Source organism: Engystomops pustulosus, chromosome 3, assembly GCF_040894005.1.
Source record: "Engystomops pustulosus chromosome 3, aEngPut4.maternal, whole genome shotgun sequence".
NCBI lineage: Eukaryota > Metazoa > Chordata > Amphibia > Anura > Leptodactylidae > Engystomops > Engystomops pustulosus.
This window is the reverse complement of record NC_092413.1, coordinates 30,637,104-30,664,808: the sequence shown is the minus strand read 5'-3', so window position 1 is coordinate 30,664,808 and position 27,705 is coordinate 30,637,104. Positions and strand designations below refer to the sequence as shown.

At 37.4% G+C, this 27,705-nt stretch overlaps 1 protein-coding gene across 1 annotated transcript in view; it reads right to left on the bottom strand.

Annotated features, from left to right (window-relative positions):
* MEIS1 (Meis homeobox 1) overlaps positions 1–27,428 on the bottom strand; it is a 124,090-nt gene extending 96,662 nt beyond the window's left edge. Inside the window, exons 1-6 of the mRNA XM_072140408.1 lie at positions 26,827–27,428; positions 24,011–24,237; positions 22,027–22,168; positions 21,507–21,557; positions 21,018–21,068; positions 20,025–20,171 (exon numbers count right to left, since the gene is read on the bottom strand). Coding sequence (XP_071996509.1) covers positions 20,025–20,171; positions 21,018–21,068; positions 21,507–21,557; positions 22,027–22,168; positions 24,011–24,237; positions 26,827–26,838 — 630 coding nt within the window. The 5' untranslated portion in view covers positions 26,839–27,428. The remainder of the gene's footprint in view (positions 1–20,024; positions 20,172–21,017; positions 21,069–21,506; positions 21,558–22,026; positions 22,169–24,010; positions 24,238–26,826) is intronic.
* Positions 27,429–27,705: the final 277 nt, after the last annotated feature.

Below are 27,705 nucleotides of genomic sequence, written 5' to 3'. Positions count from 1 at the left end.
CATTAACTGTAATTGAACAAAAGACCAGCAAGGCTTGCGGGAGGCGGCACGAACCCGTGGGAGTTCTGGGATGCATCAGATCTTCGGAGTGACATCTCCGGGGCATTCTCATTCTATTTGTGTTGTCCCTCACTCCTGGTGACTTGTAATTAATAGAAAATGTGCAGATAACAAGCTAAAATATAGAGGCGATGCCGATCCCCGGCGAAAAAAGTGTTGATTAATCTGATTACCGGTGCAATCCAGGCGAAGGTGGCGCGGGACGAGAGACCTGCACCGACGTCCACCACAAACATGATAGGTTTTAATGAGCTGGGATGATTTTAGTCGTTTTTGTTCCTATATCGCGCCCAACCCCTCACCCACGTGATGGAGATTAATCCAATGCTTAATTGTTGAGTAAATTCAATTTTCCACATTCTATTCCAATCCGGCATTCGCTAAGGTTCTTAAATCTTAAGCAGCGAGGCCTAAGTCGAGCGTTTGTGATCCGCTCCTACCTTCTTTTTCATCACCATTTTTCTTTCCTCCACCACTTAATTCACCATGAAAAGATTTTCCTTGCTGGAAATTCTGATGCTGCTATGATCTGTGAGCCATTCCGATTCATTGCATTTCCATTGTGTTTGGTCTTAGATGCCGAGTTCCTCTTTTTTTCTCACAGCTATCGCCACATTATACAGCCGTTCATGCAAGAAATGTTGAATTCCACCTCAGTTTATCAAAATTGTGTGAAACAGTCACTTAACCCATAGGCTTAATTTTGGTTCTGAGGATGTTACAGAGCAGCTGAAGAAGAATTCACCTGATTGCAGAATTTTTCCATATAGATACTATAATATTATACATAATATAACTGCTTTGTGTTATAGTCAGACCGAGAAGAGTTGCACACATGGGGGTCGGAGTAAGAAAAGTAGGAAAGAGTAAGACTGGTTTACATGAGCAAGTTTGTCCCAACAAATTAGTTCCGTGCACGTTCCAGATTTAGGGGCCGAACCTCAAAACAATGAACTGACCTCAGCATGTCTGTTCAGTTCAGCAGTTCTATGTTTGCACAGGGCATGTTTGTTATAACTTGACCTAACCCTAACTTCCGCCAGAATTCCATCAATAACCCCCAAAATAGAGATGAACGTTCATTCAGGGTTCGGGTTCGGAAGTGCGACCCAAACATATTGCTGGATTGGCGGCCAAACAGCCAACCTGACAAATCGATGCCAGCCATGGTTATGATTGTCCAGGGATTGGAGGAGACACCCCTGGCCAAACATAGCCATGTCTTGTTCCTAAAAGTGTCAATTTGCCGGATTGGCTGTTTGGCCACCAATCCGGGAATATGTTCAGGTCAAGCAGCTGAACCCTAACCTAAATGTGAACCTTGGGTCCTCTCATCTCTACTCAAAAGTTACAGCTATTACCCTCTCTAGTTCACTGATGTATCAACCTATGCAACAGCCACACACTAGTAATGTAAGAACATTAAAAAAAAATTGCCCCTGATGCCAACTGAAGACTCAAATAGCCAAATAAAAAAGTTTCTTAAAGGGGGAATACTAAATAATACACCTCATTGAGTACCCCATTTCCCTGATAAAGTTGCTATTTTTAGTTTGGAACTACCTCCCCCCCATTCATAAGTTACGTCCCCTAGAAGTGTATCTGTGAATTTGATTTAATTAGGGGGCGGTAACTTTTTATTTTTTTACATAACATTCCAGGGGCCATATCTTTTGAGCCGGTGAAGGATTTTAAAGATAAAAACAACATAGTTTAGAGGCGTAGCGGCAAGAGCCGGTGAAGGATTTTAAAGATAAAAACAACATAGTTTAGAGGCGTAGCGGCAATTAACTATTGACCCCGTGAGTTGATATTGAAGCCCCCCACCCCCTACCCTAGCATTTTATTAAATTGCGATTTCTTGTTTTCGTTTGGCCAATGAAAGAGTTAACTAAATGGAAGCATCTTTTTTTCACCTATGTAAAGTACATGTAAAATGCTATTTTTCCTGGAATTTCCATCTATTCGTCCAGTGCTCAATGATAATTTCAGCTCTGCTACATCAGTGTACTGAAACCAGCCTTAGACTTGATAACCACAAACTGGCAGGAAATAACAGTGAAAACCCAAGTGTTTCCCGGATGAGGGCTGCAGGACTTACAGGAAGTGTTTTCTTTTAGTGATATCAAATCCTGGTTGCTGGTGTGGCTGGTAAAATCCTGTTACTGATATCTACACTGTAAGATCTGTGACCAAGGCGCATAGTCTTACATTATAGAACAGGACACTATATTAGGGCATAAAAGGGGCAAAGAACATTGGAACTAAAAACATTTGGGAAAAGTTGTTGGGACAAAGTCATACTTAAAGAGATCTACTCGAAGGTGAAAGAGAACCCTTTTAATTTGGGGAACACACCGGTAGACTCAACACCCTCCAGAGTCCTTCATACTCATTAGAATAATTTTACAAGTTGAGAAAAGAGAAGGAAGAGGCCATGGATAACAATTGTAAGAAGAATCTCACAGTCACGGTGGATCTATGTGTAAGTGTCCCTGGTTTATTATGCTTGGTTTTGACATTGTCCACCAGACAATGTACCATTACTTGTTTTGATAGACAGACCCCTTCAATAGCAATAGGGCAAACACCTATTCCTTCTGACTCCTCTATACACATGCACACTCCAGCCAAGTCCAGCAAGTCCGGCCAAGTATCCATGTACTGTCAATAAAGAAGGGGGAAACATGTCTACTGGTGGTTCATCTTCCCCATGAAGAAAAGGATTAGTTGATAAAATTCAACATTCCAGATACTTCTTCCCCGAATATTGGTAGACTTGCCTTGAACATAAGATAAAAGGGGTCACCCCCACTTTATCTCTGCATCTAAAACTTAGATTTCATTCATTACATTAGGTAAAAAAATGTATGTTAAGATCAACCCAAATACCCTACAGATGTGTAGAATTCTGCACCTTTCTCCGGCCATGAACCTTGTAGGAACACTCCCAGAACCTCATGAAAACAAACTGTTAACATGGGAATCTCAGCGCCCCGGCTTTGATGTAGCTGTCATGTAGCCCAGTGACTCAATTTGAGCTCCTAGTTCTCCTTAGCAATTTGATTGAACTTCACTTGTTACAGGACTGACATACAGAGATCATAAAAATTAATTGCCTCTAATGGTTGCTGCACCACACTCCTCTGGGAACGGCGGAACGAAAAGCATCAATAAGAGGAGAGGATGGAGGAAAGACAGGATTCAGCGAAAATGGAAGTATATGAAGACTGGATGAGATATAACATTTCTATCATTTACAAATAAAATACAACTTTAAAAGTCTAAATAAATTAAATATGCATAATTTAAAAAAAAGCTAAAACATGAAAATGTTACCTATACCATGTTATAGAGCGGGAGGAGCTGAGCAGATTGTAAATAGTGTCCTATCTTGAGGCAGCTTGTTATAGAGCAGGAGGAGATGAGCAGATTGTACATAGTGTCCTATCTGCAGGCAGCATGTTATAGACAATGAAGAACTGGCTAGATCGGTATATAGTTTTGTGGGAAATGGTTTTTTATACTTTGTATTCACTGCTTATTCCATACTTAAACATCTAACAGATGGACTTATTTTTTACCAATTGTCAATCCCTGATTTGAACCACCCACTGGACTCCTAAGCATAGGGAAAGTAGGAATTTCTATTTACAATGTGCAAAATATGCTAAATCTCTTCACACAAAACTCTAGATCAATCTTCTCAGCTCCTCCTTCTCTATAACATGCTGCCTGCAGATAGGACACTATGTATAATCTGCTCAGCTCCTCCTGCTATATAACATGCTTCCTACAGATAGGACACTCTATATAATCTGCTCAGTTCTCCTTTTCTATAACATGCTGCCTGCAGATAGGACACTATGTACAATCTGCTCAGATCCTCCTGCTCTATAACATGCTGCCTGCAGATAGGACACTCTATATAATCTGCTCAGTTCTCCTTTTCTATAACATGCTGCCTGCAGATAGGACACTATGTACAATCTGCTCAGATCCTCCTGCTCTATAACATGCTGCCTGCAGATAGGACACTCTGTACAATCTGCTCAGTTCTCCTGCTCTATAACATGCTGCCTGCAGATAGCACACTATGTATAATATGCTCAGCTCTCCTGCTCTATAACATGTTGCTTGCAGATAGGACACTATGTAAAATCTGCTCAGCTCTGTCTCCTCTATACCATGCTGCTTGCAGATAGGACACTATCTACATCATGTCCACTCCTCCTGCTCTATAACATGCTACTGGTAGATCAGACACCCCCCAGACTCCCTTAGATTTGGATGTCAGCAGCAGTTTGTTATTTGGCGCATGGAACAATTACCTGCCATAGATGACAGGCAGAGGCATGGTAGCCCTGATTGATGTAGTTATGCACACACTGAGTATATATGATCCAGCAATGACTAGTGCCCGGTACATTCTTATAATGTTTCCATCACTAATAGAAGTATTTAGATGATCTATTAGCCCCCTGGAAGCCAGAGCATTAACCATGTGCATAGCACAATGAGTGTGGAGTGAAATGATTTTCATTGACATCATCTTGGACAGTGGCATATGACATCCATCTACACAAGTGAAAGACAAAGCTCCTCTTGATGAAGGGAATGATAAAATCCATAGCCGCAACATTTTGTCCATTGTTTATGTTGTAGAAGGGAGCTTAAGTAGGAAGTTTCCTGTTCCTCTATCCATTACTGCCATCGGCTAGAATGATCTATGGTGGGAGCCTTGGGAACCAAGATCCAGCAGAAGCTCTGTGTATTAATGGACATCAGTGTCACACCATAAGGTGCAAGCAAATGTATCCTTTATATTCACCGATTATAATGGGAATATGTCACGTATGCTCCATATTTGTACTCAACCTTATGGTAGAAAAACAAAATCTGTCATCCTATTCCTCAACCGATTGCAAACTCCCCGATGGCACAGAATGTTGGAAGAAATTGGAAGGCGACAGATTTTATGTATTTAATTGCAGCGCGCCGACGCCGTAAAGATGGATCCGTTCTCACAGTCCAATGAGGGAAACGGCTTATCCTCGGAGCTCCTTCACATCGCACAGAGCACCCTCTTAGAACTGATCCTAACAAAGGAAGTATTTAATGCAATTTCTTGGTAAACAAAACAAATAATAGAGATTGAAAAGATGAAAGTGTATGTTAAATAAAGACGTGCGCTCCGGCTCTGCTTTCATCAAATCTACTTAACAATGATACTCTCTCTCCTAGGAGCTAAACCAATAAACTCAGATGCAAGAGGCCAGGTTCTTCCTCGGAGAGTTTTAGAGCCAAATGCATAGAGGAGACCTACGATTATTTCTGTAGTAGGTATAACATTACAATTACACTGCAGACAAGGACAACCTGTGCTAATAGTAGAGCTACAAAAGCTGCTGCATGTAAATTTAGCACTCTAGGAGAAGATAGTTCAGCTATTTCTATATTTCTGGAAAGTTTCCTTGACTTACACAACCGGGTAAATAGAAACCATAGAAACATGCAAAGTATGATCATTTTACTACATGACAGTTAAAGGGTTTGTCCAGTGACAACAAGTTTGCTGTTCAGTGACAAGATCACGAGAACAGGGTCTTTTGTACCTACGTTGCACCACAACACAATTTGCACATGTCTGCCTATGGCGCTGAAAGACACATAGACATGTGTGCATGCATGCCTGGCTGCTCTATTCATGTGGGGTACAACAAAACCCCATTCATGTGATCTGTGGGGTTCGATCAATGAGACCACCACCGATCAGCAAGTTACCCCTGATCCTTAGGATAGGGGCTAACTTGTTGTCACTGCCCTTTAAGAGGTTGCACAATGTTGGATTGTTATCCATATCTAATTGGTGGTGGTCCCAACTGATCATGAGAACAAATCCCAACCAATCATGAGAATACTCATTGAAATTGTTGTGTGGTACATTAGGGATTGTTCATGTTCTATGAAGAGATTGGAAATCCACTGATCATGGGAACAAAGGACAGAGGATGCACATATGTTCAATCTATTCTGCATCAGTAAGAATGGGACCTCCGTTCTCGTGAACGGTGGCGGTCCGTATTCGTGATTTGTGGTGGTCCATACTCGTGATCAGTGGGGGTTTCTGCAGTCAGATATTCTCTGACATGTATCAACAAGTTGATAAAAGTCAGCATGTTGAGGAAATTGCCTCATTATCTAATCAGTATAAAGGTAACTCCCCCCATGATGGGAAGAGACTGATCTGACCAGCCAAATGTTGCCCAGCCCGATCCTTACTTCTCGTGAGGATGAGCTGACACTAGAAGGATCTGTAAGTAACTTGTCACGCCTCACTGTATACTCATCCTAACTCTGTACTGCACAGTTGTTTACCCTGTTGGCTTAAAAACCACATTAAAGTTGTTGAGTGCTGTCTAAACTTTCAAAAAAAAAAAATTGCCAAACTAAAGTCAACCTTGTATAAATTGTTAGATGGTCAGATGGAAGAATCAATAAAATCATGATCAATATTGTCTCTCGTCTAAACACGTAACTGAACTGCAACACCAAACCCCTGTACAATCCCTGATGTTGTGCTTTATTAGTTTTAAACAGCTAATCTGTAGAGTTGTCAGGTGTCAGATGCTCACCAATATGATATTGGTGACCTTTCCCAAGGTTAGGACATATAGTTCATATGGTTGATAAAAGACACATGTCCATCAAGTTCAACCAAGGGGCATCACTATCCTAGCCCAGAAAAAAATATTTAAAATTATATTTTTAACTTTCTTGGTCTCTGTTCTCCATCTGAGACTGTTTGGATTTATAACTATGTGAATATTTGATAATCTGGCATCTATCCAGTGCTATTGCTACTGCCTCAAAGGAACTATATATTTCCTTATATCTATGAACACCAGACGTTGACTCTGAACCCCATCTGGGCTTATCTTTGTAGCAAAAGGTGCTAAGTTCCAGAAATCTGTTGCCTCACCTTCCTATGTGCTACTTTACCATTATAGATAAAAACAGAAACCAAAAGCTTTTCAACCTTCACTAAGTCACAGCAACATCAGTATGTGCAAATGCATTGTGTAATGGCCACGACGCAGAGACAAGGTTTTGTCACTACAGAAAGTCGATAAAACTCCAGCATCCTACAATGTTTTCTTCCTAGCTGCACTTCTCAAAAAATGTAAAGTAAAGAGCAGTGAGGCAATAAAAACACTGACTCATACTCAGGGATGGTCTACATGGCTTGTGGACAATGTGGAAGTATAATCTGACCACCGCTTAGGCATGGGTTAGGCTACAACCTCCTACCAGTCAGGTTGGGCTTCACAACTGAAATGATTAGAAGTGGTGGTAAAGAGTTGTACAACGCTCTTCGACCCTACACATTAGATGAATACGGGAGATGTTTGAAAAAGAAAGGTTCTTGTTGTTGATCCAACCATCTCCTCTAAGAAGAACCAAAAATGGCTGTGTATGGAGGGGCAGGAGTAATAGTAGTTGGAGGAACGAGCATCGGCAATTTGAAATGGTTAGACTTTGTGGACTTGCATCTTTTCCCAACCTTATATCATATGATGCTATGAAAAGTGAGTGCACCACTATATCCTTGAGTTAACAATTCAGCTAAGGTAGAGACTATCAATTCTATAGTTTCTAAAATATGGGTGCCCTATGCTTAGCGCCATAGTTTTTTATTGTAAGAGGAACATACAGTGTGCCAAATGCACTTGGCGCGCTGGACAGTCTGTTGGGCTCTACCTAAATTGGCAACATAGAGAAATACAGGCGGTCCCCTACTTAAGGACACCCGACTTACAGACAACCCATAGTTACAGACGAACCCCTCTGCCCCATGTGACCTCTGGTAAAGCTCTCTGGATGTTACTATAGTCCCAGACTGCAATGATCAGCTGTAAGGTGTCTGTAATGAAGCTTTATTGATAATTCTTGGTCCAATTACACCAAAAATTTTGAAACTCCAATTGTCACTGGGGCAAAAGAAAAAAAGTTGTCTAGAACTTCCATTATAAAATATACAGTTTCGACTTACATACAAATTCAACTTAAGAACAAACCTCCAGACCCTATCTTGTATGTAACCCGGGGACTGCCTGTATAGAGATGGAGGGCAGAGAAATGGGGGCATAAAAATCAGTGGGAGCAACATAGATGGATGGGGTATAGAGACAGATAAACCCAGGGGCTACATAGAGCTGGAGCATAAAATATAAGAAGATACAACATAGGGAAATTGGGACATAAAGGGAAAACCTAGAGACATAGACGTATACAGAGGAAAACCAAGATTTTAATTTTAGCCCAAATTGTCCAGCTCAAATAAAAGCAGCTCTGACTCTTCCCATCTTTCCTATATATTCAGCATCTGTGTTATTAGACCCCTCAGCCTGCTAGAAAAAATGGAATTCAGCAGAGATTTCGGAGTGAAAATCAGATTTCAAGAGAAAGAGGGATGATAATAAAAGCCAAGGTAAGAGGAGAAGGAAGCATTTTCCTTTGATAAGATGTATTAAAAATGTTACTATTGATTTATGCAAAGTTTGTGGAAAAGTTAGTGACCATGTAATGATGTGAACAGAGGGAATATTTTTGTTTTACCCTATTACTGCATTAAGCAATATACATACCCGAAATCTATAGGAATAAAAGCCTCTATAGTTGGCTTTATCGGCGCTGCACTATACTACTCGATTATCCCGCAGTTAGTCCAGGGTTTTGAAGAATATATTAATTTCACTCAAGAATTTCGGCAAAGATGAATGAGTCTAGCGGGAGTAGATATTTTGGCAGCCACCAATATGGACCTGCAATGTGCTGGAGCCTTCCTGCCCCCCTTTTTTTGACATATGCCTTTCACTACCTTTCATGCTTTAGCTGATCATTAAAATATGGCCGCGGGAGTAAGATATAATGCCATTATAGCCGGGCGTTCATATCTGAGCAAGTTGTGTAATAGAATAAGTATTTGTAAAGTAGTCTCCAGTTATAAGACACTTTGTGGATGAAAAGATCTTTACAGAAAAGTTTGAGGGGATTATTATAGACAAAACTGGTCGCCACATTCAGTCGGCCTGAGTCTATGGGGGTCATTTATATTATTTCCCCCTTCTCTGCGCTCTGTTTGTACCGGTTGTGAGTCTATTTTGTGGACCTCGTTTGTCATTGTCATTTTGGCTCTTGGACAAATGCAGGTTTTTTTGAGCCTTATTAATTTTATAAAAGGTGCAATTTTTTGCACAAATCATACTATTGCCTTTCCTAAGCATGCTCAGGACTGGCGTGCTATTGCACAATTATTTGCGCCTATATAGGCTCAATATTATAATAAACTGGGTGCAAACATCTGTAAAGTGGGCAATGTAATGACAAATAGGGTGCAAAAACACACGGCGAATTGAGGCTTAACATTCAAAAAAAAAGCTCAACATACACACAAAATAGCCATTACGCAGCAAAAAGGCGCAAAAACACCAATGGCATGGGAAAAAATTATAAATGACTCTCTATGTCTCTAAACTGAACTTGTTATTCATTTATTAATATGTATGTAGTAAGAGGTAGAAAAATGCTACTTATTCTACATATCCTACCTATATCTATCAATCTATCTTAAAAAGTAAAAGACAGCACATCCAAGGCTTTTCTCAAGGGCTCAGTAGCCCCCCTTTTTGGGGGTTTTAGTAAACACTGTGCTACTGTGGACTTTATTTGCTATCTATCTATCTCATATCTATCTATCTCATATCTATCTATCTTTCTATCTATCTATCTATCTATCATCTATCTATCTATCTATCTATCTATCTATCTATCTATCTATCTTTCTATCTATCTATCTATCTATCTCATATCTATATCATATCTATCTATCTATCTATCTATCTATCTATCTATCTCATATCTAATCTATCTATCAGCTATCTATCTATCTATCTCATATCTATCCATCTCATATCTTATTTATCTCATATCTATCTATATGGCTTGAAAAAGGCTTACTATGAGCTGAAACATCGCATTGAACATGGATTATAGCCATCGTTTTTTCACTGGATCTACTCCAGTGCTGTTTTTTGCCTATTTACTATTTTGGGAGGACCTCATCCTGGCCCTTGTGAGAGTGCACTCACTAACAAAGTGCAATGTTTTGTGCTGTGCTGCTAAAGAGCTTTCTTATTTTATCTATCTATCTGTCCGTCCGTCTATCCATCTATCTATCTGTCTATCTATCTATAGTTTAAAGAATGAACTAGCCACTTGTACATTTTCGTAGCTCTATTTAATATAATCTCCCTACGGTAAAATAAGCGATTTACAATATATTACAACTCGGTTCCAGCCATAAACAGAGTTCTGGGTTACGTGTAGCTCTGGTTATAGTTATACCAGTCAAATGAGTTACAGAGAGGATAGATATGAGATAGATCAATAGACAGATAGAGAGATTACAACCAGAATACTCTACTTAAGAGTAAATATAGATAGGGAAAACAGGAAGAGACAGATCATGGACAGATGATAGGTAGGTAAAAAGATAATTGATAGATTAATAGATAACTTTTGACTACTTATTATGGATAGAAAAACAGATAAACAGATGAGAGAAGATTATATATAGATGAATAGGTAGATGATATTTTAATATCATGGTATATAATAGACTCCCACTGTGAGGGAGATTCATCAGAAGTGTCTGAGGTAAAATTGTTCTAGTTGCTCATGGAAACCAATCAGAACTCAGCTTTCATTTTCTAAACAGCTGTTTATAAAATTAAAGGTGAGCTCTGATTGGTTTCCATGGGAAACTAGAACAATTTTACCTCAGACACTTCTGATGAATCTCCCTCAGACATTCAGACAGGGGGATCACATCCACAAAACGTTGATTATTTTCTGTCCCATGATCAGATGAATGATAGATAGATAGAAAGATAGATAGATAGGAGATGATAGATAGATTCATATAGAGATAGATAGATGATAGATAGATAGATAGATAGATAGATAGATAGATAGATAGATAGATAGATAGATACATAATAGATAGATAGATAGATAGATAGATAGATAGATAGATAGATAGATATGAGATAGATAGATAGGAGATGATAGATAGATAGATAGATAGATAGATAGATAGATAGATAGATAGATAGATAGATAGATACTTCAGGAATAGGCAGCACTCCACTTTATTCCATGTGCAACGTTTCAGCTCACAGGGAGCCTTTTTTTTAACTGGTGCAGCTGAATTGTTTTAATTTTTCTAGATGATAGATATATAGATAGATAAATATATAGGAGATGATATATAGATAGATAGATAGATAGATAGATAGATAGATAGATAGAGTTAAAGATGGACATGAGAGATTTAGATAGATATTGTAGATAGATAGATAGATAGATAGATAGATAGATAGATACATTGCTAAGTAGATAGATAGATAGATAGATAGATAGATAGATAGATAGATAGATAGATAGATAGATAGATAGATAGATAGATATTGTAGATAGATAGATAGATAGATAGATAGATAGATAGATAGATAGATAGATAGATACATTGCTAAGTAGATAGATAGATAGATAGATAGATAGATAGATAGATAGATAGATAGATATGAGATAGATAGATAGATAGATAGATAGATAGATATGAGATAGATAGATAGATAGATAGATAGATAGATAGATAGATAGATAGTCGCGTTTCTAATCTAAGAAAAATAAGGAAAAAGGCATAGAAAGAAAATTACAGAAGATGAATAGATCGTAGATCGATAGATACTTTAGATATATTTTCTAGTATTTTTAAGCGATGAGAACAGACACTGACATCCAGGGTTGAGGTCACACATGAGGAATTCCTTTTCCATACACACTATGGTGGGGAATGTGTCAGAGTTTGGCTCCGGATCACCATATGTTTATAAATCCGCCATAGAAGACATCCATAAATAGAGAATTTGGCGGATTTCTTTTACACTGGGTCCCCAATAGGTTTTATCTTTTTAATTTCTATCCAATGTTCTTGTCATATATAAGGTTCGCAGCTTTCCTGCTACTGAGTATTCAGAAGAGGGTAAACTAATGGGAGCAGCTCAGCAGTGCTAATGTCAGTGCCTCTGAGGGTGACCCTGGCCCATATCCTGGGGTCAGATGACTATGGACACCCTGTGTATTGTCAATACCCACCTAGCAACATAGTGTATACTCTGCCAGTACTGTATGGAGACGTCTGTTTAGGGGGAATGGCCCCCATGCTCAGCTCACTAGATAAGACCTAATGAAGTGATCCTCCCACCGTCTACATTCTGGGCATATTTGGGAGTGCGGTGATAGCTGTTTACGGCATATGTTTCCATTAAGGCCTTGGTTTCGGCTTCACAAATTGACTAATGGCTGTTTATTTTTTTAACCAATTAAATTAATTAAAATCTACATGTATCAAGTCCGAGCGTCGCATGAGAAGTTTCCCAGGAATGCTGAAGGCTGCGTACAATAACCCCCAGCATCCCCCAATCTATTAGGATACATAGTGCGTATCGGCCAGATCTCTTATCAGTCCCGTCTCCATACGCCGCCTTTGATGTTCCAGTCATATAACACAGATTTATAGTTATTTCGATGGAAAGTTTCATGACAACTTCACTTTTTGATCATCGCTCTTCTCGCCCCTATAAGAATTTGGCTTATTACCTCCGTTTCTTTTTTTTTTTTCTATAAATATTTCTATTTGGCCTTGATGCGGTTTCGATAATTATTACAGGATTTGCAAAAAAAAAGTAAATAAAAATCATACGGATTGAATGGAGGAGTTAACTATTTCGAGGGGGTTGAATTTATTTCTTTTATGTTGTGAAAAAGTTGTTCTCCTGTTCCGAGAAACTTTTTCGGATCACTTCTATGATGGTTTTTATGCCTGTTGTCATTCAAATCATAGATGGTAAGCTCTTGGGACCAGGCCCCTCATTCCTGTTATTGCTCTGTAATAATAATAATAATACAAGCAGTTCCCGGGTTACGTACAAGATAAGTTCTGGGGGTTTGTTCTTAAGTTGAATTTGTATGTAAGTCAGAACTGTATATTTTTTAATTCTAACCCCAGGCCAAAATTTTTTTGGTCCCTGTGACGATCGGATCTTAAAACTTTTCAATTGTCATAAGAACCAGGATTAACAATAAAGCTTCATTACAGACACCTGTGATAACTTTTATAGCTGATCATTGTAGCCTGGGACTAAAGTACAGTAAATTACCAAAATCCAGAGATCCATTTGTAACTAGGGGTCGTCTGTAAGTCAGGTGTTCTTAAGTCGGGGACCGCCTGTAATCTTTTTTGTCTGTATATGTCCCCCATGATTTGTAAAACGCTGCAGAATATAATGGCGCAATTTGAAGATTTATCATTATTTATTATGATTTTTTTTTATTACAAGTTTAGGACCTGCTTAAATTTAGACAGTCACCAGAGCTGTGATTTGTACCCTGCAGCGCACTAATAAGTCCATCATATGTGATTCCTATTGAATGACAGCAAGCAGAGATCTTTCCAAATATGATGAATTGATAGAGAAAGTATATTGGAAAGTCGCTTTACTCTTTGTTATACAATGAGTAAAAGTTTTTGTCATAGTTACCATTGACAGTTTGAGGAAGACAACAATAAATTCTAATATTACGCATCATTAAATACCGCAACGTCTTCAGTAACAAGCAACACTACCCATATACGGCGAAAGGCAAATATTATCTTATCATATTACGACTTATGACATCTTCATTCTATAGAACATTTACAATCCGGGAACAGTTGAAGTTGACAAAACTTTTTTAGAAGAAATAAATCCTATATTACAAATCATTGATTGGAATGGATTTATAGATATCGCACAGCAGAGCTGAGGTTGTCATTTGGCACCTTGGCAACTCATCATGATATCATAGAGGACGTTATGCGAAAAAAAAGTTTACAGATGATTTATCAAACTAATAAAACAAGAGTAATTAATGAATGTGCCATATGTTTTATATAGTTTTGGTTCAAGTAAACGTAACTGTTTTTGTTCTATTTTTTTGTAAATATTGTGATAAAATATTGTGAATATTTGTTGAAAATTTGAAGTCATGTCAAAACTCATATCAAGACTTGCGAATGCTCCGTCTGTGGGTGGAACTGGATCTCGAACTGTAAACGAATTAATTTTATTCTTTATTATCTCCTGATACATCTCCTGCCTTCAGTGTCAGCGTTGTACGTAATTAATTCTTGACATGTTGCTACTTTCTTAATGTAAAGCTTCATGATATCTTTGCCAAGGTATGACCCTATAGGCACGTATTTATAACAGCAGCAGTGACTTTTTGTAGACGCAGCAGAGCTGAGTTTGTCTTTTGGCACAAGTAATTGCATTGTCCAGTTTTTTTAATGACTACAGATAAATGTGATATATAATGTGATTCTAATAGATGTAGCACATTAAGTTCATATGTATTGGATTTTACAGGAAAGCAAAAGATTAAAAGTTACCAAAAAATTATATTTAACATATTATTAAATAATATGTTGCTTATTACAAGATGCTATTTAATACATTATCTGTGTCGTATTAAAGCAAAGTATCTTATTGTTTGACTTTTTTGACTTGAATGATGATCACTAAGTTTATTTCCAAAATAAATAAAAAATTCAATAGTTATGTAAAAAAAAAAATAATAGTAATAATCATAATAATAAAAAAAATCAGAGAAAAACTGCAACATTAACAACAATCCACAAGTTTCCATTAAAGGTGTCTAGGAAATCACGACAAAGTCAATTGCGTCTATTGTTACTATATTCTCATGTATCCGTTTAATTGCCAAAGTGCGCATTTCTCATCTGTAACTTATGAAATAGACAAATTAACTCCTGTGTAGCCGGAGGGTAACGGAAACTTGAGCCGTTTTGAACTTTGCAAGAAGAAATTTTGAACCAAAATTTTTTTTTTTTTAAGGGGCCTGAATATTAGAGAACTTCAGGTGGACCAGAACACACGGACATCACTTTTCTTTTAACATTGGATAGAATCAACAGAACTCAAGTTTTTGGACACTAGTAAATTACTTATTGTCTTACAGGCTTTACTTAGACTACAATACCTCCAATTTTTTTTTTCTATTTAGTTTCTAAAAAGTTTTCAAAACTCATAATGAAGGGATCAGCGTCAATAAGCTGCTGCGTAAGGCTTTTTCATATCATATCAAGCACTTAGATAACTCTACAAATTGTACACCCATAATTTTATGCAGACCACAACTCCTAGTCCTAACACAAGCGACAACTCTATTAGAGGGGTGGTCCCAGAAAGAGTTAATGAAACATGGCTGTGTTGTAAGGAGCTCCTCTAGGGGGTAAGCATAGGTGGAGCTGACTGGAGAGGTCACATAGTGGACAGGAAGCAGTATTGGGTTACATGACAAAATAATGGACAGGCTCTAGTGGTGGTTAAAAGCCCCACTCCTCATAACTATACTTTGCAAGGAAACAAGTTAAACAGGCAACTAGCCACTCCAGATCACATAACACCTGAAGGGGATCTTCATTTGTCAGCAAGGAGACAACATTTCAGTTCAAACTGGCCCGGCCACATTCATAAGAAAGTGCAAAGAACTTTAGGGCTACAGCGAAAAAAAAAACTTTTTCTGGGGTGGGGGGAGAGTCCTGGGCGTCTTGTAGAGCAATGAACTAAACCAAAAATTGCTTAAAGTTTTCTTACTGTATCCAATAGTGATAATATTTACAAATAATATTGTAAATATTGATCCATCATATAGATCTTGCATGTAGAGGGGGTTATAAGTTAAATATGTAAATATGTAATATATATATATATATATTTTTTTGTGTATGTATGTATATATATATATATATATATATATATATATATATATATATGTAGCAGGGTTGAGTTAGGTAACTTTTTTCTTAATTTTCACAACACATAATGTAGTAATTTGGCCTACAACTACAAAAGAAAAACACATAGATTTCACCAGATGACAAACTCAGCTCTGCTATATCACTCCAATATTAGGCACTTAAAACTATGGGAATTTAGGCCCAGCCAAGATCACAAGGAATAAATCCTGGACAATGCTGACATAGTAAAGGCAAGAGATGTATCACCAGATAATAAGAGGTAAAATAAATGATCCAGTTCCACAACAAATGGAGTCTTGGACATCCAAAAGGAATTCTAAATTTCTTTAATATATTTGTGGAGCAGTTGAATTTACTAATTGTTTAAGATCCTTTATCCTCTTGTGTTCTAGGTCACTTTCTCAAGAAAATAATGATTTCTTGGGAGAAAATGAGGTATAAATCTTCATTTTGGAGGCAATTAAAGTGTTGATTTCATTCGTGCCCCTGAGCTATTCTTCTAATTTGCTTAAATAGCTTTCTGTTACCCTGCACAGCAGAACTTCTTAGTGACCTAAGTCCTAGCAAGACTTGTTGGATGGCAATTTTTTTTTTTTTTTTGTATTGTTTAGCAGCCCTTAGCCTATGGTTCACTATGGCTTCTCTAGTGCTGGTATGTGAGGTGAATCAATGCAGTGCCATAGGGCATTGCAAGGGTTAATAAGGAGGTCATGAGAGGAGAAGGTAAAATAAAATAATTCATTAAAAAATAAAGAATAATTAATAAGAATTTTATATAGTATTATTAAAAATTATTGTTATTATTATTGTTGTTATTGTAATTATTATTATTATGCATTTACATCACTCATCCCATTACACATTAAAAAGGGAAAATGAAAACCACACAGATCAGCTAGTTAACCCTTAAGGGTCCTGAGAGTGGCCCAGCTATGGGGCTTAGCTTGCCTCTGGTGCTGCTAGGATTTGGCTGTGTCTGGATTAACTAGCAAGCGAATCCCCAAGAGATCCTCCTATTACATCCTAAACACTGTCTAGTAGATAATAACCATATTACTAAGCTCACATACATCAACATAAACAGCAAAGAAATGAACTAAACAAATTACCAAGAACACAAATACCTCATCCAGAGCTATAATTATAACATTGATAAAATATTTGTATAATATATATAAATTACATATACAAAAAAATTAGATGTAAATTCTCGTTAGAATTTAACTCTTTTGCATTTTTACAGTAACATCAACATAACAAAAATAAAAATCTAATCGACTAGAAACTACAGCAAACTCTTCCAAAACCTAAACTCCAACCTTCCTCTCTTCTGCTGTCTCTGCCTAATTAACCTTTCCACTGCCGAGCCTATTCTCCCCACTAGCAGCTTGGCCATTTCACACCATGCAGTCCCCACCATTGATTCCCCTTTAATGCACACACTCAATTAACCCTTGCCTCACGCCTTCCTTATCCTATAGAACTAACATTATCCCAAGCAGTTTAACCACACAAAGCATTAACCCCCTTACTAATGCAAAATGACCTCATAATGAAATGATTAGAAATAAGTCTGGAAAACCTTCTGAGCACTCGGATGAGGAATACAATTCATGCACTGCGCCACCTCCTGCGCCAAACCTTGCATTCGCCCCTGGGACTAGAGGGGGGTCAGTTATCCCCACAATAGGGGGGTCTCCTGCATAATGTGGCGCTATGGGATATTATATAGCAGGAGACTGTGTGGATACATAGAAAAAGAGTAAGATTGGGCTGATTTTCCAGCAGTTGATTCCTGGGAGGGAAGGCAAAGGGAGAAGAAGGGAGCAGCCTGTGCACAAAGCAATGTGCACTGAGGTCTGAATGCGCCCGGCCAAGGGAAACTGACAAGACAGCCTAATGAAGCATGCACACAGCAAGAACATAGCCCAGTCCTGCTCCATGCTATGTACCAGACCACCTAGACTACTATAGTATCTATACAGTGGCATCATGACACATTAACACCCACATACACTAGAAATCCCTATACATGTATTATAATATTATGCAATGTGATCACAACATTCACATATCAGCAAATACAATCTGAGCAAACAGTATAATAAAAGTATTGTGATAAAAGTATTACTATGCAATATAATCACATCACAAATCTATATACTGCACACAATCCTTGTAATATCTATATACTGTGCACACAGAATTCCTGTAATATTTATATGCTGCATAAAACCCTTAAAATACATATATACTGCACATAAACCATGTATAAAACCCTTGATATATATATATACATATACTGCATAAAACCCTTAAAATACCAATATATTGCACATAACCCAAGTAGTATCTATACACTGCATAAAACCCTTATAATACCTATATACTGCACATAACCCAGGTAGTATCTATATACGGCACATAACCCATGTAGTATATATACACTCAATAAAACCCTTATAATACCTATATACTGCACATAACCCAGGTAGTATCTATATACTGCACATAACCCTTTTAATACCTATACACTGCATAAAACCCTTATAATATCGATATACTCCACATAACCCATGTAGTATTTAAATCTATATATAAAACCCTTGTAATATATACTGACTATAGACTACACACACTGTACATTACCCTTCTAATATCTAATACTGCCTATATACTGCACACACTAGCCAGATCAGAGCAATCGATCATATAAGGAATATATACAAAGTGTAATATCATCACTGCACATCATCCTTTTATGTATAAAATAAAACACATTTACATAATAAACATTCAACCACTGCACAAATATCTGCTTTATGTCAAGTATAGATTGGATATACAGGCTAATTGCATCACTGCAGCTACTTTTAACCCTTACATCATAATATTTATATAATAATACTGTGTGAGCAACTGCACATATGTCTGCTACACATCATTTATAGGATTCATATACAGTATGAAATCATCAATGCACCCACTGCCCATATGTCCCACTCCATCCTCACCTATAGCATCAACATATATTGTCCTTTCGGCAATCACTGCAAATAATACCCTCATATCTTCACGAATACAATACAAATGCATTATGGATAGATCAATAGAAAGAGTGATAATTGCATTCACTAGATCATATATAACATCGATGTGCATAAAGAACGATCACCATATTCACCATAAGTTTATAGTATTAAGATACATTAACTTCACGGCATCCACTAAAGCACATATAGCACCAATATACAGCATAATCCCTGGAACTAGTATTTCACATATAGCATCAGTGTACAGTACGATCATTCATATGTAGGATCATCGGCAATACGATCATGATCATATATAAAACCAACTTGCAGCATGGCAACTATATCCAAAACATCTTTTATATTTGATAGAGTTATCCACTCTGATATTATACAGAATATAGTATGGTCCACTTTATTATTTATAGCTACATAATACATAAGATGATCTAGAATATACAGCCTCATTTTGATCAGCACATATAACATTTCCATTAATAGATAGATAATAGACAGGACATATAACCTATAGAATCTATATACAAGCATCATTATCTCAGCACATATACATCATATATAGCAGGCACAAAACTGATCACTGTAGCTACTACACATATCACCCATGTGATTCCTGCACCCACTGTACACATATCTTCCCAGATCATCACCATCATCAAAAAGCATAAATTCAGCTTTTTTTTTACACTGCACTTCCAAATATTTCAGAATTACACTCAATGTAATATTTACTATTAGTAAAAAACAAACAAACTGAATAAAAAGCCACCCAAAACGCAAAGAACATCATGCTGTCTAGAGAAGCCTCTGTACCAGCTCACCCTGCCAGGTCTGATCCAGGATCAGAGCTTAATGAAGCAATAATAGGCACATTATTCCAAAAACAATGTTCATTTCCCTTAATCCCATGCAAATAATAGAATGGCCCCAGCAAAATAGTGTGAATGTGATCTTGCTCTGCTTACCTGGTCTGTAAGGTTTGCTGATCTGGTCATGTCTTCACTGTCTGACTTGGATCCACCATCCCTATCCTCAATCACCAGGTCGATGGGCATTTTTCCTTTCAAACAACTAATATACCGATGGCAGAAATTGTCACACAGTTCATGTACCTAGATCCAAAAATAAAGAAATAAATACAAATAATAAACTATATTATCAGTCGATAAATAAAATTGACAAGAGCAATCAAGATCTCCTGGTAACACAAACAAGAGGAACTCATTGCAATTATCCTCCTGAGACCCTTCTTCCAAGACACATCAGGAATTAGGAGGAACTTTTCTCTTTTTTTTTCTGCTAAAATAGAGATATCTTAGAAAATTGACACTGACAAGATGATTCACAAGCTACAACAAATGCAACATCCCGTGCTAAATTCATCTGCTCCTGGGGCTGTGACCACAGCAGAGATAGTGACCTGCATGGGGGACATTTCAAGTAAACTATATCAGAGGAAGGGGGGGAAATGGGAAAATAAAATGCAAAAAAAAATAATCATATATATAATCATATAATATATAATATAATTTATATATATATTTATATATATATATATATATACATAGCACTGCAGACCTGGGTGGGTAGTCTAGTACCTGGTGCTTTCATAGAAATGGAATAAAGATAAAAATAATAAAAAAGAAGCATGCAAAACTTTTATAGCTGGCATCAAACTGCAATCCCCTTTACTGCTCAGATGCAAAACAGCCTGTAAAATGACATTATGATCCAGTCTCAGAGAGAAATTACCCTTCTTTCTTCTATATATAAATAATAATATAATGTATACACTGATATAGACTGGTTCTGGGTGGTGGTGATCCTGAAATAGCAATTAAATTAAAAAAATAAGAGGAATGGATTGTGTGATTTGCTTTGACACTAATGACACAGAAGCAGAAATAAAGACATCTATGTAAATTCCCTATTAAGACTCCCCATCACATGCTTTTTACCTTTTCTAATTCCAATAGATGAAACCTTAATACTTGTATGGCTTGGATCATCTGCAAAGCAAAAGGCAGAAACACTAAAATCACTCATACAGTACAAAAAACTTTTTCCCTGTAAGTTCCTAACTTTAACTAGTAGATAGTGTGGGAATTTTACTATTGCCTTTAAGTCTAATAGGAATCCTCTAAATAGAGGGGGGGGGGGGGGCTTTTGATGTCCTTTCAATCTGTTTGTCTACAACTCTGGGGGGGATGTGATAGCACATAGAAGACTAAAGGTTTTTGACAACCCTAAATAAACCAAGAAGCTGATTACTGCAGTCACTTACTGGGTGTCATAAAAAGGGCCATCTCATTTAGGAAAGAGGGGGCAGATATCTGGGATCTGATCTAAATGACCAAACTGTAGGAACTTGTAATTAAGAGCTAAGGGTCACACAAACAAGCAAAATTAGCCAAATACATGAAAACCATATAAAAATCAAATCTTACCAAGTTATCCAATTCTGGATTAGAGGAAAACAAGGGCTTTTCTGCTCGAATCTAATAGGGAAATACAATCACTTTAGTTGCCTTGAAGTTTTTTTTATAATATTCACTGAAGTTTGTGTATAGTTAAAGTTATGAATCAGGTCTATGTGATCTAGAAGGGAGTGTGTATGTATTATGCATGCATGAGTGTATGTGTTGTGTATGTATATGTGGACCATCTATGTACGTATGTGTGTTTATTGTGTATGTACTGTGCATGTATGCATTGTGTATGTATTGCGTGTATATTATGTAAGTATGCATAATACATGTGCATGTAATATGTATGTGTGTATGTATGTATTAATACATGTGTTTATGTATTAAGTATGTTTATGTAAGTTTGTAAATATTAAGTATGTGTTAAGCATGTATGCATGCATGTGTTTTGTGTATGTTATGTATCTATGTATTGTGTATGTATGTATATATTCTAAGAATACATGTAGAAAGATAATAGTCTGGGCTTTTGCAGGCTGACCTGTTTGGCGAATACTGCAATGTCTTCATTGAAAGACTCAGAGGAGCACACATCCCCGCCTGCCACCCCTGGTTCTCGAGGGGTACAAGTAGCTAATTCACATTTCTCAAAAATCAGTGCTAATAGAGGGAATAGGGGGTGTCTGCAAGAGAAACATAACAAAAAATCAATAAGTCATGTACCCACCAGTGCCACATGATCAGAGAGAGGGCATATGTCCCTATTCACAGGCCCAGGGCGAGACCAGTCAACAATCATATTCACAGCAAACATACACTATAAAGCATCAGGATATTATTCACATCTCTAAAATACAACAGGTATCAGATATATTGCCGCAGCGATATTCACAAGAACACACAAGTACAGCACCCGAAATAATGCGTTTTTCTGACTTTATAACATAATTACAATTGCACTATACACATATAGAAATACACATGCACATAGAAATATACAAACACAGATACAATATTCGCATGCACAAACACTGCAACACCCAAATACAATGAACTTTTGATTAGTTAATTCTACAAATAATTAACAATCATACACAATAGCAACAATACATGTTAAAAGCAAATAGACGCACATACACTCACCATCATGTGATCACACTCACCACTGCGATCATACACACACAGCAACATCACAGCGCTCAAATTCAATGCGACATGGCTTATTAATTTGCATTACATACAATAGTATGATTGTCACAACCTCACACACACACACAGCCGCACTACAGCAATATACAACGCTATAACACACGAGTATCTGTGTAGTCGGAGGATCAACACTCATATCTGGAGCGAATTTCCTCCTCAAAACCCCCATAGACATCCTAATTCTATAACATCCAGTCACTGGGATAATGATATCATCTGTGATCACATTATTAGGGACAATTATCACACAGAAGTGGGAGGCTGAAAGTGTTAACCGTGGTCGTTACAAGTTTTAGAACGTTCGGATTATAAATTGGAATTTCAAAAATACAAAGTAACGTACAGCTATAAAAAATGCATAATAAAAATTTAGAGGGGGTTATTTTTACATTGTATAAAAGCGATATTAAATAATACTAGAATTCTAGTAGTAGAAGGCATAATAATAACAATGCTGGGATTAACATAATAATAAATACACCTAATGATAAAATAACATCGGTATTCATTTTAATAGGATTTTTTAAATATTAAAAATACTAATTTCCTTCCACTGCTTTTACTCTAACCTCCCCTTTATATTATGATGTCCTAAGACCTCTTGCAGTATCTGAATGCGGTAAAAAAAAAAATAAAAGCTCAAGGGCAATTAGAGCTCCAGGAACTTTACAGCCTCACTTAAAGGGATTCATTTATTTAATTTCAATTCTCTTGCAACTTTCTCTTTCTTTTTTTTCTAAGTTTTGGAAGACTGAGAAGCTATTGGTGCAGGAGATTCTATGTTAGCAGTCTAAATAAACTTTGCTCAGATTAGTAGTAGAGTGCGACAAATGAGGGAGATTACACTAGTGTTCACATTAAGCAGAGCGTGGGGCTTTCATTTATTTAAGACATTCACAGGGGCTGAGAGTAAGACAACAATGTAACTGTGTCAAGAAAAAATAACAGAAGAAATATATACATATATATTCTGCTCTATTTGTAGGAGATATCTACAATTATTTCCTTCCCTATTATTTACTTTATAATATATCACATTTCTAGCATTTATCAGCTTCCCTTCCAAATCTTCGCCTGAGCTTATAACTTTCCCGACGACAAAGCGGCAAAAGTCGAACAGACTTGCAAAATGTTTGCGTGTCAAAACGAGCCTATAAGTGAAATGTCTTTACCTTCTCAAACATTATCATAACATATTACACAGCATAGACTGCAGATCGATTTTTTTGTAGTTTGTATTTCAACTTTAAGCGATGAGGAGCAGTACCCATAGTATTGGATTGGGATTATTGGGGTGAATTAGACAAAGTACCTACCCATAAATGGCATCTTTATCTCTCTTCAGGGCGTCATTGACTGAGGAGCCCATGCTGGGGGGCATAGCGTTGGTATGGGCAGTATGCGGGTACTGGTGGGAGTGCAGAGGTGGACCGTGATTCATGTGATGTACAGGCTGCATGGACCTAGCAGCATGGGGGTCCCCATACATGGTACTGGGGATCCCTACTCCATCCATCCCACCGTAATGGGGCAAGTCGTCGTACTGTATGATAGATAGAAAGAAACCATCAGACAAGGGAGAGCACAGGGCATCAGATGGGGCCTTCAGATCTCTGCACCACCACCACCATCATCCTCATCATCATCCTCTCCATGGAGAAGTAGCTTGTGACTCTCTAGATGGCTCTCTCTTTCTCACTTAGCCACGAACTTAGCTTTTATATTAAATTTACTTATTACATTGTTCCCATGGAAGACCCCAATGGAAATCACAAGGAGTGAATTTGTGTTATATGTGACAGTTGGGAAGTGAAGCTGAAAATGAAGCCGAGAAGGGGATAGCCTAATTCAATAACCATATGCCAACATGTGTCAATGAGGCCAATTAGGGGAGGCTAGCCTGTTGTGTCAGCTGGGGCTCACTCCATAAAATATATGTATATAATGTATAATATAATATGATGACCCCCAGTCTGTGTGAAGTAGTAGTCGTGTTTTCTCTACACTCATATGTGATCCAAAGTTCTGCTGCTGAATTTCATGTTTCCCCAGTCCTAGCCATGATGAGTGAGGGTGAATATTAGTAAATAACTTCTGTTCTGCCATGAAGATGACACTTGGTGAAGCTTAAGTGTCAGCAACAAAGCAGCTTTTCTATTCCAGATAGCAGCTCATTATGGCTCAGCACTCATATTGTGCGAAGTTTAATGGCTTTTAATTATTGCAAGGCTCCTGATTCTCTGCACATAGTCACCAGAAGTGGCAGCAATTATTATATGGGATACAACTTCAGTGAAGTGACAGATCTTTAGGAGAGATTACTTCTGACTTTTACATTCCTTAGGTGCTTGGGAGACTAGGATTGTTTTTACTAAACTGTAGACTATGATTATATATATATATATTGTGCCTCTAAATGCCTCTATGACTAAAATACTCTCCCAATCTTTATTTTATACAATCCATGTACAAGTGTAAAATTATTAGCTATATATAATGTGCCACTTTATATGTAACCTAAAATATTAAACTCCTTTGCATGTGTCCCTATAATGCACCATATTAATATATGTATATATATATATATATATATATATATATATATATAGTATCCCACTCGATAGAGTATTCATAGTCTACATGCATTAATCTTTCACTCTGTACTGAACAGTATATGAGAGTCCATGGAAATGTGTCTGCTATGTATTCGTCAATATATGAAGACATATACAGCAGTCTATGGACATGTATCTGCTATGTTTGTGACTATATGAAGACATACACAGTATTTAAGAGACTATGGAAATGTATATGCTATCTATGTGAATTTATGAAGACACATACAGTATGTGAGCGTCTATGGACATGTATATACTATGTATATGTGAATACATCATGACATACAGTGTATGTTAGTCTATGGACAAGCATATGTTATGTGTATGTGAATATATGGAGACATTTACAGTGTGTGTTAGTCTATGGACATGTATAAGTGAATATATGACGATATATACCAGTGTGGTTTCATATGTTTTATGCGTGCAATCTACATTGCTCTTATGTATATAATATATAGTTGTAAAAAGTATATAAGCCTCCTCATGTCCCTATCCACTTCACGGTACATGAGCCTCTTTATGTATAATATATATTAAGATTGTGTATAAGTCATGCATCATATGTCACAGGAGCCCCCTATCTATATGTTATAAATTAACATAGTATATAAGCCTGATTATGTGCACATGTACTCCATGGTACAGGAGACCTTATGTGTACTAATATATAAGCCATATACTACATGGGACACGAGACCCTATGTATATAGTGCATAAGCCATGCACTGTATGTTACAGGAGTCCTTATGTATATAGTATATGATCCATACACTTCATGGTATTATATATATATATATATATATATATATATATATATATATATATATATATATATTATGATAGTATATAATACATGCTCTATATATGACAAGAGCCCTTGTGTGTATTATATATATTATGATAGTATATAAAACATGTTTTACATGGGACAGGAGCACCTATGTGTATTATATATAAATATTATGATAGTATATAATACATGCTTTACATGGGGCAGGAGCCCTTATGTGTATTATATATATTATGATAGTATATAATACATGCTTTACATGGGGCAGGAGCCCTTATGTGTATTATATATATTATGATAGTATATAATACATGCTCTACATGAGACAGGAGCCCTTGTGTGTATTATATATATTATGATAGTACATGATCCATACACTTCATGGTACAGGAGCCCTTATGTGTATTAAATATATATTATTATAGTATATAAGCCATGCTCTACATGGGGCAGAAGCCCCTATGTATATAGTATATAAGGCATGCACTCTATGATACAGGATCCCCTATATAGTATATAATACATGCACTCTATGATACAGGAGCCCTTATGTATGTAGTATATAACACTTTATGGTACAGGAGCCCTTATGTATGTCTATACATGTATATAATGGAGCGTGAAAAGTGAAAACATCATCTCTTCTCACATGGAAAAAAAAAGTTTTCCCATCCTGAGCCTGAGCCACGTTTCCATGCCATGTAAATGTATGAGCACCTACCCTCTGAGCCATCGGCCTTCCTAACTCCTGGCTACTGGACTTTCAGATATATCCTATGTAAGGCCAGTGTGGATGACAATCAGTTATTCCACCAGGACAGATATATTGAGATTAAATCCTTCTGCCGACTTCCCAGAGTTTGCACAGAAGAGTCATTCAGCTTCTCAGACTTTTTTTTTCTAATTTTTTTTTCCAAGAGCAGAAACAAATTCTCCTTCAAATAAAATGAGTGAAAAAAAGTGTCAGGAAGAAGAGGAAAGTCTCATGGCTGGGCTCCACCTGAGCTGTCAATCATGGGTGCGCTGCTTGTCAAGGTGCTGAATGAATGATCTCCAGGGTCCGGTGGCTGAGGCTCCGCGGGCTCAGGGTGCGCAGTGTGCGGCAGTAGGAGTAGTAGTAGCAGGCAGCTCCTGCTCCCTGCCTCCCTCTTCTTCTTCTTCTTCTTCTCCTGGAGCACAGAGGTAGTAGAGGCGCAGTCCCGCCGATCACCTCCCCTGCTGCTGCTGCTGCCGCCTGCTCCCAGTGTGTGAGCTGCACAGGCGGAGAGCTGGGTCTGGACCAGAATGCTGGAACCCGGAAGTAGTGGTGGCCATAACAGGTCGTGTCTTACACAATGCAATGGGCTGCATCAACTAGCTCATGTGCAGAGGGGGGTGGAGGAGGAGGGGGAGACAGAGGAGAAGGAGGAGGAGGAGGACATCCCAGACAGCAGCAGCACATACACTCCAGTAATATAGCTGCAAAAAGAGCAACCAACTACCTACTACAAGCCCCACAGCCTGGCACAGGCATCTGCCCTCTCACACTGATACATTGTAGCCATTTATAAACAACTCAGGGATGAGATTGTTACTTTGTATCCACTCACTCAATAGAGGA